This window comes from Chrysemys picta, chromosome 6 (genome assembly GCF_011386835.1).
Source record: "Chrysemys picta bellii isolate R12L10 chromosome 6, ASM1138683v2, whole genome shotgun sequence".
Lineage (NCBI taxonomy): Eukaryota > Metazoa > Chordata > Testudines > Emydidae > Chrysemys > Chrysemys picta.
Window position 1 is genome coordinate 45,060,269 of NC_088796.1, and position 13,286 is coordinate 45,073,554.

General features: G+C 44.2%; 1 protein-coding gene across 12 annotated transcripts in view; it reads left to right on the forward strand.

Moving 5' to 3' along the window:
* The window catches only part of AP3B1 (adaptor related protein complex 3 subunit beta 1), a 580,418-nt gene extending 578,380 nt beyond the window's left edge, over positions 1 to 2,038 (forward strand). For all 12 annotated transcript variants that reach the window (XM_065550060.1, XM_005288300.4, XM_065550061.1 and 9 more), the window contains one exon: positions 1,285 to 2,038. In XM_065550060.1, coding sequence (XP_065406132.1) covers positions 1,285 to 1,438 — 154 coding nt within the window. In that variant the 3' untranslated portion in view covers positions 1,439 to 2,038. The remainder of the gene's footprint in view (positions 1 to 1,284) is intronic.
* The last annotated feature ends 11,248 nt before the right edge of the window (positions 2,039 to 13,286 follow it).

The following is a 13,286-nucleotide window of genomic DNA, read 5'->3' on the forward strand; positions in this document are numbered from 1 at the left end:
GAGCTCCCTAAGGACCTCAGTAGGCGCTTTGCAAGGCCCTTGCTAATTGTCAGACATGAGACACTGACCAGTTGGTTTGCTCTTGAATAGCTGACAGCGTGCTGTCAGCACAGCAGTTTTATTTTTATGTATTGTGAGCTGTTGTCAGGGCTAACTGGGTCCTATTGTGGCTGAAGATGTTGCGCAAATTGAGGCAGATGGCTCTGATTCAGACACGTGTCATTCAGAAAGGGGAGAGGGGATTGGCCCTGCAAAGTGGGGTCACAGTAGGTCATAGACCTGCTCTACACTTGTTAGTGTTTTCAAAAGCCCATGTGCAGCAACTTTGTTGTTCTCAAATAACACACACACACACACACACACACACACACACACGTGTGGTGCACTCCTTGTGGAAAATGGAAGACTAGGCTGTTGCCATCCTCATCCTTCCTGTCTCTGGGGCCTGGCTGTGCATGCAGAATGAATTAACAGGATTGACAGAAGTTCATTGTGCCTAAAATGGTTTTCAGTCAATTGCAGTGCTTAAAAGGCTAGTTTTGCTTTTAATTCCGTGTAATTAGTGAGTTCTTTATGTCTTGGAATTTAATAATGGAGCATTAGATCTCACTTTTTATTTACAATATTTAATCAATAGAAAAGTGTGTCAAATGTTCTGGAGATAAAATAAATTAAGGGGAGAAGATCTGGTGTTTCAGAAAGATTAGTTTGTTACATAACATCATTTCATATCATGTTGGGTATTAAGTTTGAGCAATTTCAGTTGAATTAATTCATCATGTGGCATGCAGAGAAAACATTTTCAAAAGGCTGCATTTTAACAATTTAGAAAATGCATAACATCAGCATCATTTTAGTATTGGATTTAGTTATTTTGGTATAAAATACTGAAGATTATCCTTTAACTATGAATACAGTGGTTTTAAGTTACTGGTGCAGAATGGAATACTTTCTTTCAATTGAAGTACTCGGTGTTAATACACAAAACTAGAATCTAAACAATAATTTTCCTTTAAAGGAACTTTCTTGTCCATAATACTAAACAAAAAATCTTGCACTAAAGCTTTGTGGCTATATTAGATAATAAAATCTAAATAAAGCTATTTGTGCAGCACTGCACAAATCCTGTTTCTGAGGAATTTGTAGGGGGATTTAGGGGTTGTCCCCGATACTGAATTAAATTGAAAAAGTTTTGAAATTTAAACTAATATAACTTTAGAAAGAATACACTACCAACTTTTGGCTTTATATGAATGCCTTAATGATTTTTTTCCCTTCCTCCAGGTTTTCAGCTAAAACTGTGCACAGTGGGTCATTGATGCTAGTCACAGTGGAGCTGAAGGAAGGCTCTACAGCACAGCTCATCATAAACACTGAGAAAACGGTGATTGGTTCTATTCTACTGCGGGAGCTGAAGCCTGTCCTGTCCCAGGGGTAACCTGCTTACATCTGGACTTCAGAATCTGGCACACAACAAAAGTGCCTGGCATCCACTATTGCTGCCTTTCATTTATAATAATAGCCCTTCCATCTGGCAGTGGGAGAAGAATACACTCTTGACATTCTTGTCTCCTGCTTTAGAATGCTGGTGTGTATCTATCATGTATGCAAGGGGTTTTTTCTGCTTGCTAACCAAAGAACATATATTTTACTGTCATTTAGCTACACCCTTAAAAGTATTTCCCAGTTGTTCTATCCTGGTACTTCCCCTCTCTTTCCTCCTACTCCCCCCTCCACTGTTTCCTGCTATAAAACATAACTATTTGATAATAAAGTTTGGGGAAAATCAGCTTGCCTGAGCAGTGAGCTAAAATGGGAAAGAGAGACTCCAGCAGAATCTACAAGGTACATAGTATAGGATGGATTTGTTGTATGAGACGTGTAAAAGGACAATAAACTTACTAGAGAATATCGTTGTCCAATAAAGCTGCTTGTAAGCTTGAACTCATACATGTTATAAACAGTCGTTTCCAGCTACTGCCATATTGTCAAATATTTCTAAATGTTAAGACTCCAGTAAAGTAGTGTAATGAATGGACTCTCTTCTCTTTTGTTTTATAGGGAACTGACTCTGTACATTACTAGGAATACATAAATCTTACCCATTTGAAGTAAATATCATGTGAGGGTTGCATAAAGCCTGAGTTTTTTGGCAGAGGAGTCTAGAGGGGATTGGACAAGGAGAAATTCATCCCCCTTATCTACAGTCAGCAAGGAGGACTGCGGTGCAGCCCTCACCCCGCTGTACCCAACTATCTGCTGGAATATAATGTTTTAGCACCTTCGTGTTCTTGTTACTTGAGACACTAGGTCTGTATAATTGTGGACCAATGGTCTCAAACCAGTTCATCCCTAAAGTGGCTTTCAACAGCAATTTATATGGGTCCACTGCAAAGAATATTTCCACAATACACCACAGAGGGTCTGCAAGCAATTCTGCACAGTAGCCCTTAAGTGGGACCAGGGGCGGCTCCAGGGTTTTGGCCGCCCCAAGCAGCCAAACAAACAAACAAACAAAAAGCCGAGATCACGATGTGCGGCGGCAATTCGGCGGGAGGTCCTTCGCTCCGAGCAGGAGTGAGGGACTGTCCGCCGAATTGCTGCTGAACAGCAGGATGTGCCGCCCCTCTCCGAAGTCGCCACCCCAAGCACCTGCTTGGTAAGCTGGTGCCTGGAGCCGGCCCTGAGTGGGACTTAATTGGTATTGTGGGCCGTGTGCTAGCTTTCTACAGAGGTGAATTTCATTCACAGAGACTGTTTGCTTTGCTCTGTACTGTAAATTATTTTAAAATTACAAATGGACACTTCACCTAAACGGAACCAAAATGTAGCTCCAATAACATGCACATTTTATTAGCAGTTTTCCGAAGTATTATATTAGCCACTTTCACATTATTAGACTTGATAAATGAATGCATTATTTAGTTTGCAGTAGCACCCAAAATGCACACAGTGCTTTTCAAACAAGGGAACAACAGTCCATGCTATTACCCAACTTTTTTTTTTAATCTAGATTTATATTATGTTCTTGGAGCGATTGCACATACCCATTCCATTTCAGGTGTGTGCGCGCCCAATGCACTGCTTTTGGAGATTTTTCCCTCAGTGGTACCCATCGGGGCAGTGCATGCGCTGTCTGCTGCCTTGCTCTGCTGTGCAGTAGTATAAAGGGCAGAGCTACCTCCAACCCCCACCCCCAGTTCTTTCTTACCGCCCATGACAGTTGTTGGAGCCAGTTGTCTTGCCTTTGCATGTTTTTCTCCCATTTATCTATTTTTGGTTCATAGTTGGTGTCCATTTAACCTTAATTTTAGTGTTAGATAGTTTTTAGTATTAAGTTCCCTTTTAGTGTGTTTATACACTTCAGTTTTCTTTGTGGGATTCCATTACTGGTATTGGGGCTGTGACGCTGTCTGGAGTGACTCACAATCATGAGTGTCTACCTTAGGGCAGACTGTCAAAAACAGGGCAGATACCCCGAACTGGTGGTGAGTTCTATAATTAGATTTCACCAAGCCAGTGACAAATGTGATCTCCTGGATCATTGTAACAGTTTTATCATGCAGTCACAGACAGACCCCTTAGACTCTCCAGTCTATCTTGCCACCCAGACAAACAGGACTTAGTGATAAGTGGTCACCTACATCAAAAATCACACTACATTCAGGCTGCTTCCAGTCCCAAGAGACCAGTCATTTACTTCAGAACAACTGATGCCCTAGATCTTATATCACATACAACACCTGTAGCCAATCCTGTAATAAACTTCCTAAAGGCTTATTAACTAGGAAAAAAGAATGAGAGTTATTTAGAGGTTCAAGCAAGCAAACATATATACACACCAATGAGTTACCATCTAAATCCTAAGAGTGACAGAGTTGTAGTGATCTGTCTACTCAGTGTCTTTCAGGGCAGATTCAGGAGGGATCTCTGGCTTCAGTTTAGAGTCTCTGGCCCTTCAGAGTTCAAACAGCCAAAGAGATGCAGTGTCTTCTTGTCAGGGATTTTTATTCTCTTCTTCCAGAGTTCGAGATGATAGGATGAGTTCACATGCACATCTCCTCTTCACAGGTGGGGGTGGGTGGGAAGCAATCAACAGTCTTTTGTCCTCTGATGTTCCACAATAGTTTGGTGTCTCTGGGCCTTCTTTTTCTGTTGGGCGGGAGATAACACCTCCTGTGGCAAACTATTATTTTAAACTTATAATGTTTCTCTCCTGACTGGTGGGGGGGGCGGGGAGGGTATTTACAGATTATTCAGCACAAACACTTAAAATATTGCCTTATAACATGGGATATAGATATTATAAGTGAGATTAATACATGCAGCAACATACAAGTATTTCATAGAGTGTAAATACATTCTTATAAGACTAATGCCTATTTTGAGCAAAACTAACATACAGGTGACCTGGTCTGGTCTCCAGCTACGAGTTGTCAGTTCTTAGCTAATGCCTGCAGCCTGGGCAAGAACTGGCATCTGGCCTGCCAGTGTCACAAGGGCATACCTTGGTCACTGGATTTTGAGCCCTGTCTTTCCTGTAAAAAGTCAATGCCAGTGATCCACTCTCCAGTTGCCTGAAGTGTCTCTGGGAATCACATGTCAGGGATCACTTTCAGATTTGTAGAGACTTTAAACCAAGGACCAAAAAAGACAGCAAGGCCAGACTGAAGTTTCTACTGATGAAGGCCACTCTGCAGCCATTCTTGGAGCCTTTCCACTATGAATGGTTACCAAGCACTTTGACTTCAGTGAGGAGTGCTCCCACAATGTTGGCCGAGTCCCAGCACTGGTTGCCCTCCACAGTACCAAGGAAGACATGTCAGACCTCCAAGGAAACATCCAGGAGAGAGAGATCCATGGTACCAAAGTCCAGCAGCCATGGAGAAAAAGGTAGTTGAATGCACTTGAAGTTGAGGCACTCACTGAGACAGTCTTCTACTCAGGGAGGTCTGTCGATTTTGGCATCAGCATAGGCATGGTCAAGACTAGCTCCTGAAGCAGTACCTTAAACCTCAATGGTGCCATCCAAATCAACCCACCAGCAGCTGTTGACTCCAGAAGCTTATGTAATGGCAAGAAACTTATGCATCTTGGTACCAGTCTCGTTGGCTGTGCAGGGGTCCTTTCACCCAGCACCAACAACCTCAGGTCCAACTTTGCCAGCTTCTGCATTACAGCATTCAGTACCATCATTGCCTTCAGTTATTTGAGTGTCTGAACATACAGTGCTGTCTAGGGGGAAACAGACAATGGTTTCTCTAGTGCCATCATATCTGTGGGGAAAAGGGTTTTCTGTGTAGGGTTTCAGTAGTGATACACGAAACATCAGGTGAATGTTCAAAAAGTGGGGTAGATGGAGTTGAAAAGTGATTGGATTAACCTGTCACAGGATTTTAAAGGGGCCAAGGAACTGAAAGTTCAGCTTGTGACCACGTCTGTATGTGTGGGGAAGCTCTGTGGAGCACCATATCTCCTACTCTACTGTGCAGGTGGGGTCTTGCTGTTGATGATGGTCTAAATACTGCTTCTAGTCTGCTCTTGCCTTTTCCATGTACTTCTTCCTGGGCCCAACAGATCTGCTCCACCAGGTCTGAAGCAGCTGGATCGGAAGAGGATGCAGGTAATTGTGGGTGGAATTTGGGGTGGTACCCATAATTGGGGGCGGGGGAAGGGGCTTTGACCCCTAGAGGCATGGTCTGCACTGTTGTAGGCAAAGCCCATGTAAGGGAGAAGTGAGGACCAATTGTCCTGGTGATGATTAATGTAGCATTACAGACATTGCTGTAGAATCTGGCTAATCTATAGCTGGGCTATCTTGTCTGCAGAGGGGAGGAGGCCTGTGCAAGGGATGAAGTGAACCAGTTTGATAAAGTGGTCCACTACCATCAAAATTGTCATAAATTTGTTGGACTCCCGTAATCCTACAATAAAATCTATGGCAATGGTGGCCCCTGGTCAAGATGGAGGAGACTGCAGGGCTTGTGGCGTACGGTCTTGGTAAGGGCACAAACACAAAGGAGACAATGAATAATTGTATGGTTGGGGGTATCCGGGGCCACCAAAAGGAGTGGGATATTAGTCTTTGGGTCTTGACGCACCCCAAGTGTCCTGCTAGGGGGAAATTGTGGCATAGTTGCAAAACTGCCACCCTTCCACACAGACACAGTCCCTTACATGCATGATCCCTTCCTGGAAGTCATGTGGTTTCCTGTCGATAATAGCTTGTTCATTAGGCAGAATTTCTGAGCCAGAGGCAGAATGTGTAAACCTGAGTATATCCTAGTGATGCGCTGCACTGAGTGCCACAGGATTGAAAATGAGGATTGGTTCCTGGCTGGGGCCTCGTACTGTATCTTTGGGACAGGGCATCCACCTTGCCAGTTTTGGATCTGGGATGTATGTGATAATGAAATTGAATCATGAGAAGAATAGCGCCCACTGAAGATGCATGCCGTTGGTTTAAGGCTTTCACAATATAGAGTGATTCCAGGTTTTTATAGTCCGTGACCATGTGATGAGCTCCTTCCAGGTAGTGATGCCATTCTGCAAAGGAAGTTTTTATCGCCAGGAGTTCCTTGTAAAGTATTTCATAGTTCAGTTCTGTGAGGTGAGCTTCCTTTTGTAATAAGCATATGAGTGTAACCCTTGTTTGAGACCAAGTTGCAGAGAGAGGACAGTCCTGATCTCTGCACTAAAAGCTTCTACAATGAAGGTTTATGTGACATTGGCACCCATACTGGCTCACCCCGTAGTAAAAGTGAATTTCAGCTGACTGAATGCATGCTGGACCTCAGGAGACCAATGCAATTGCGCATTTTTCCAGAGGAGAGTGATGGGGGTCTTAAGTTGTTTTGAAAAATTCAGGCTAAATCATCAATAGAAATTGGCAAATCCCAGGAAGCATTGCAAGTCACATACCAGGTGTGGAGTCAACCAATCTTGGATGGCTTGGATGTGTGGGTCCAACTTGATCCCTTCTGGGGATAAACTGAAGCCCAAGAACTCTGTGGAGACTTGATTGAAGGCACAAATCTCAAGCTTAGTTTAAAGGCCTTGCTGCCACAGTGTTCCAGGAGTGTTCGGACATGAGCAATATGCTATTTAGGGTAGTTGAAGATCAATATGTCGCTTAGGTAGACCACTACATACTGGTCCAACTCGGTGAATATATAGGCAGCCCCCAAGCAGTCCAGCAACTTGGGAATCAGGGTAGTATTCCTGTGGCCCAAGTGGTCCATGAAAACCCATCATGACCAGTGTGTGGGTGGTCAGAGCAGGAGTCAGGCCAGGTCAGATACCAGGAGGTCATAGTCCAAAGCAAGCCAGAGGGCAAAACCAAGAGTCAGGTGGTAGGCAGGGTCAGATTACCAGGAGATAAGAAGCAGGTATTGCAGGGGAGGCAGTCTGAAGCAGGGAGTGGTTGTATGGGGGTGGTAGCAGCGTTCTTGAGGAAGTCAAGAGTACAAGTTTTTTTTCTACTTGGATGAGTGGCAGATCAGAGAACAGTCCAGCATGTCTCTTCTCCAGTCCACCTTCAGTGCGCTGGGACTGCTTATCAACACAGAGAAACCTATGGTATCTCCTATACTAAAGATGGTTTATAGGAGCAGTCCTGGACTCTACAGAATCCAAGGCATTTCTTCCATGGTCAAGATTTCAGACAATACTGGCCGTTTCCTACCATGACAGTGTGAAATTGCCTCAGGCTTCTGGGACATAAGACCTTATGCATTTATGTAGTCCGGCATGCCAGGCTCCATCTCAGGAAATGACAAGGATAGTTAGCTTCAGTGTACTCACCAGTTTGGCATCCTCTAGATATGGTGGTGTAAGTGCCCATTCAAATCTGGGCCTGTCTGTACTGGTGGGCAAATCCTTCAAATGTGTGTGTCGGGGAGTATGGTGGGGGTAGACTTGGCCCTGAGGACCCCCTTCTGGAGAACTTGCGGCCCTGACATACCCTGCCCCAGAAAAAGGAAGTGGAGAAGGTCCTCATTATCTAGAGTGGCTGCATCCCACACAGCCAATCAGAAGAAATTGTAGGGAACAGCCAATCGAGGCACAGCAGGCTAATATAAAAAGAGCTGCAAGGCCAGAGTGAGTTCAGTTCCTTGCTGGAGCTGGAGGAGCATGGATGGTGTGCCTGGCTGATTGAGGGAGTTACAGGACCTCAGACAGAGCAGTGCTGGCAGAAACTGGGGGGAGCAAGAAGGAGCTGGCTGGCTGCTGGGACTCAACCAGGACAAAGCCCTGAGGTAAGGGTGAAGAACGTGCTGGGGCCGCGGGGAAGCGGCCAAGGGGGAATCATAGCCAGCAATGCAGCTTAGTTGAAGGGACACGGCAGATGGCTGCTATCTATAAGGTCTCTGGGCTGGGATCCAGTGTAGAGGCCAGGCTCAGGTCCCCCCACCGGCCACTGATGAAGTGGCCTGGACTTTGATGCATCCTTGGGAGGGGAAATAAATTGTTTCACAGCTCAGCTGGAGAGCTGGGGTCAGAAAGGACCCGAGAGGTGAAGAGTCTCGGGGGAGGTGGGGGGGGAGCCTCACACTAGGGCCGGGATTGCTTGAAGAGCAGGGACAATTTGAGGGAGCTCAGATGGGGCCGAGAGTTTGAACCTGGGTACTGGGTTAGGCCCTGCTGGGCAGATTGAGGATCGACCTAGGGATAAGACTGCAGATACAGAGGGCACTGAGATAGGACCCCCCTTGGACATGTATACTAGAAAGGGTTTGATTTCATCTCACATACAGACTGTGTGATTCAGGCAGAGGGCTGAGTCACTGAAGACTCCACCACAAGGCAGAGAGTGCAGACATACACACTCAGACGAGGGGGCACTTGCGAAACAGGAAGTTCCATTTGCTCCCCCCAGCTATCTTTAACTCTAGTTTCAGACACTTCTGCCCCAGGTCGGGAGGCCCATAAGGTTTATGGTCTACACAGGATTTAACTGCCTACAGGTGTAAGGGAACTGAGGGCCATTCGCCTGGCCCGTCAAACTCTCCTTTCCAATATCAAGGGAAGAAATCTGCACATATTCAAAGACCATACAGCAGCCATGTTCTATGTGAATAGGCAAGGGGGAGCCTGGTCCATTCTGCTATGCCAAGGGACAGTCAGTCTCTGGAACACTTGTATTGCCAATTCAGTTGACCACAGAGCCTCTCATGTTCTGGACATGAAGAACAATCTGACAGACTGCTTAAGCAGATTGATTACCAGTCACCATGAGTGATTTCTCCATCAAGACATTGCCAAGTCCATTTTCCAGCTGTGGGGGACTCCCCATGTAGACCTGTTTGCAATGAAAGTCAACAGGATATGTCATTAGTTTTGTTCTCAACAAGGTCACGGCCCAGGGTTTCCTGGCGCCCCAGATGGACAAGCCCTTATACACATTTCCTCCTGTCCCACTCCAACCCAGAGTGTTGTTGAAAATCAGGCAGGGCTGTGCTTGTGTCATACTTACAGCTGCAGCGTGGCTTTGGCAACACTGGTTTTCCAGTCTGCTGTCCATCTAGAGCAGAACTCCACGGTGCCTACCACTGGATCTAGACCTGTCTCTCAGGAGCCATAGTAGACTCCTCCACCCCAGCCTGCAGGCCATCCACCTGACAACTTGGCTGCTCCATGGCTAATCCCTCAGAAGAGGTTTATTCAAAGGGAGTTCAGGATGTCCTTTTAGTAGCAGAAAATAGACATACTTACCTGGCAAAGTAGAAGAGATTCCCCATGTGGTCCCAGCAGAAAGGGGTTTTTCCAGTCAGGTCTTCAATACATTAGATTCTAGACTGTCTGTAATCCTTAAAATAGCAAGGTCTGGCCATTAGTTCCATCAAAGCAGCTCTTTCAGCTTTCCACCCTCCAACTGGTAAGTGTTCTCTTTTTTCCCCATTCTATACATCAGTAAGATTTTTGAAGAGTCTGGAAAGGTTGTACCCTCAGGTAGATCCTGTTCCATCTTGACTCAAGACTAATGAGGCCTCCCTTTGAGCATTTAACTACCTGTTCCTTGCTGTATCTCTCAATTAAGGTGGCCTACTTGGTAGCAATCACCTCTGCCAGAAGGTTAGGTGCATTTTGCATTGTAATCCCTGGACCTCCATACGCAGTTTTCTACAAGAACATGTTTTACCTACATTCCCATCCAAAGTTTCTTTCAAAAATGGTGTCTCACTTCCATGTTAATTAGGCAACATACCTACCTTCTTTCTTTCCAAAGTTTCATGCCTATTGAGGAGAGGCTCCATGCTTTGGATGTCAGGAGAGCATTAGTGTTCTTCGACTGAACCAAACAGCTTAGGTCATCCCCCAATTGCTTGTGGCAGCTGCAGACAGGATGAAGGGGCTCCTGGTATCTTCTCAAAGGATCTCATATTGGATATCCTCTTGTATATGCTTGTGTTGTAACTTGGCCAATGTAGTTCCACCAAGCAGAAGAAGCAACAGTTAGTAACCTGCTCCATAACTGTTCTTGAAGATGCATTGCACATGTCCATTCCACAACCCCCTCTATATTAGTCTTTCTGTCTGTAAGAAGGAACTGAGCAGGTCTGGGCGGTTCCACCCTTTATGCCACTGCGTAGAAGCATGAGGCAGCAGAGGCACATATGCCACCCTGACAAGTACCACTGAAGGGAAAATCTCCAACAACGGTGCACTGGGTGTGCACACACCTGAAGTGGAGTGGATATGTGCAACGCATCTAGAAGAACAACAGTTATGGAACAGGTTAGTAACTGATTCTTCTAAAGACCTTATCTTGCAATAAGATTTTTCTGGAAATATAGTTATCCTAATGTGATATGAAAGTCATTATAATTATCTCTTGAATTCATACAAGTGAAAAGAATTTACAGTAGGAAAATATTAATATCTCAATAAAGAAAATGTAGTCCTAGGCAGTTCAATGCTGACTATTAATTCTTGATGCCAAGAGTAAAATTGAGAACATATTATGGTAAAAATGCAGAATCCTTTGAGAGAGGGAGAGAAAGAGGACAAATTGGGAGGACCCTTAAAAGTTTCAGCCAAATAGGCAGTTTGCAGTGAACAGAGCAAATAGGAAAGGTTCATTGTGCTGTTAAGGGAATACAGTATAAATCAAAGGAGAGGGTATTATTGCTATATAACTCAAACAGATTATACCTCACTCTAGAGGACTGTATACACTCATAATGGTGTCACTCAGAAGCACCACTATAATTAAGGATCTTTGGCATTTTCATTATTAACCCTATTTTTCTGGGCTTTGTAACTTGGATTTTTTTTTTCAGATCAATATCTGGTTGAAATTTGATATACATATTGTAAATCCAGATGACATTTTTCAATTTGACTATCCCAATCGGTAATTTGGGGGAAGGTGTTTTGTGTAGGACAACTGTTTACAGCTTAAAATACTTTTGTGTATTAAAATGTAAACCTTTTCAGACATTTCATCCATACTGTAAACTAAGCTTTGTGTATTAAATATATATTTTTATCATATTAAAGACAGCCAGTTAGTGTGAAAGTCCGCTACTTATAAAATTTTTGGTTATTTTCTTCCATATTTCTCATAATTTGTGTGGCAAAATTACAGGTTATTAGATTTGCAGCAGATGAGCACTAGTCAGTGGAAGCTTAATTGTTTTTGTACTAATTGTTTAAAATGTATTACACTATATTAATTTAACAACAAGGATATGACTCATCTAATGTCTCATTGTGAATTTCCTTTCTTTTGTGTGTGTATTACAGAGCAAATATGTAACATTATGTGCTGTTCTAAGACACAGTCAAATGTACAATCCACTCTTAAAAGGGTACCAGTGAGGTACAGCCAAAGTGTTAGGTCTCAGAGACTGGGTAAGGCTGCTAAGAGAAAGGACTGAGAGAGTTTAGTTTTTACTTTATTATGCATGGTGCATTAATGGGGTACTTTGTTTAAAAATATGAAGGAGACAAAACTGAACCTGGCAAGCCATATTCATTTAACCATTTGGAAACTGGAAAACTTAATGAAAAAGTGCGTTTCAAACTGTGTTACCACGATCAAGGGTGGGAAAAGAGTGAACAGTGAATTTAACTGCAGTTTTATTAACCTTGATTATTTCAGTTATGCCCAAGGGTAGTAGTTTTAGAAACCTAATTTTGGGAGAGGTATGCTGCCCCTTTCCATTTCCTCTCTGATCATTCAAAGGGGATCCAAAGTTCTTATCAAGTACACCGAAGGCATGCGAATTGGCACTGGTTATTGATATGTAGAAATGCATGAGCAGCCCAAACCTCATGCCAAGAGATCTGATGTGCACCCACTCTTTTCTAGTACTCATCCTCAAAGTCAGGAGAGAAAAGAATCCCCCACCTTTAGTTACAGCATGAATTGGAAGGAACGAACACTGTGGCCCCACCAGTGGGTTTTAAATTTAAACTAGTTTATATTATCCTCTTTCAAAGACTGTGCATCACAGATTCAACTAGTAAGTACTTAGCTGGTCTCTCCAGTTGCAAATTTTTGTGGTAAATGACTTGTGCTGCGTGTATGGGTTCTTAGAGTGCTGGTCCCTACATGTATTCCACACATGTACACATTCCGCTTGAGACCAGAAAATCTTGCAAGTAGCGTCCATTGGTCTGCCCCTGCACCCTGGATATCCAGTTATTCAGCACTAAGGATATATGGGGAGGTGTGGACCGACCACTTCTCCTGTTCCCTCTTACCACCACACGACCTGAGTTGGAATCCTTTCTGTCTGGAGTTATCCTCGCATTGTCTGCATCTCTATAAATATAATTGTATATCGTGTTAGTGTTTTTATAGTTTTATATCATTGTATATAGTTAGGATAGCTTGGTTTTCCCCACCCTGGGGACCCTCTCCATCCCCCCTTTCAGGAGTAGGGCTGTGCTTAGAATTCCAGGATTTAAACGGTCTCTCATGTCATGCCCCTGCTCCTTCTCAGTCAGTGACAACTACCAGTGCTGCCTTTTCCGCCTTGGGGAGGCACATATCTCCACCAAGTGCAGTCTCTATCTCTCCTTGTCACCCTGGACCCAACAGAGACGAGAGCTCCGAATGAGGAAGCACCTCGTGGAGAGAGCCATGAGACCCCAGTCAGAACCAGCCTGGGAGACACCACCTGAATATTGGCCAAGTCCTCGAGTGGTGCACCTTCAGGCACGAGCTCTGGAGCACAGTCCAGATCAGATAAACCTAAAAAAACCTGTTGTCTCAGACTTCTCATGAGAGTAAGGAGCATTCTCACAGGGATAAAAACAGCTTCAAAACCTGCTGC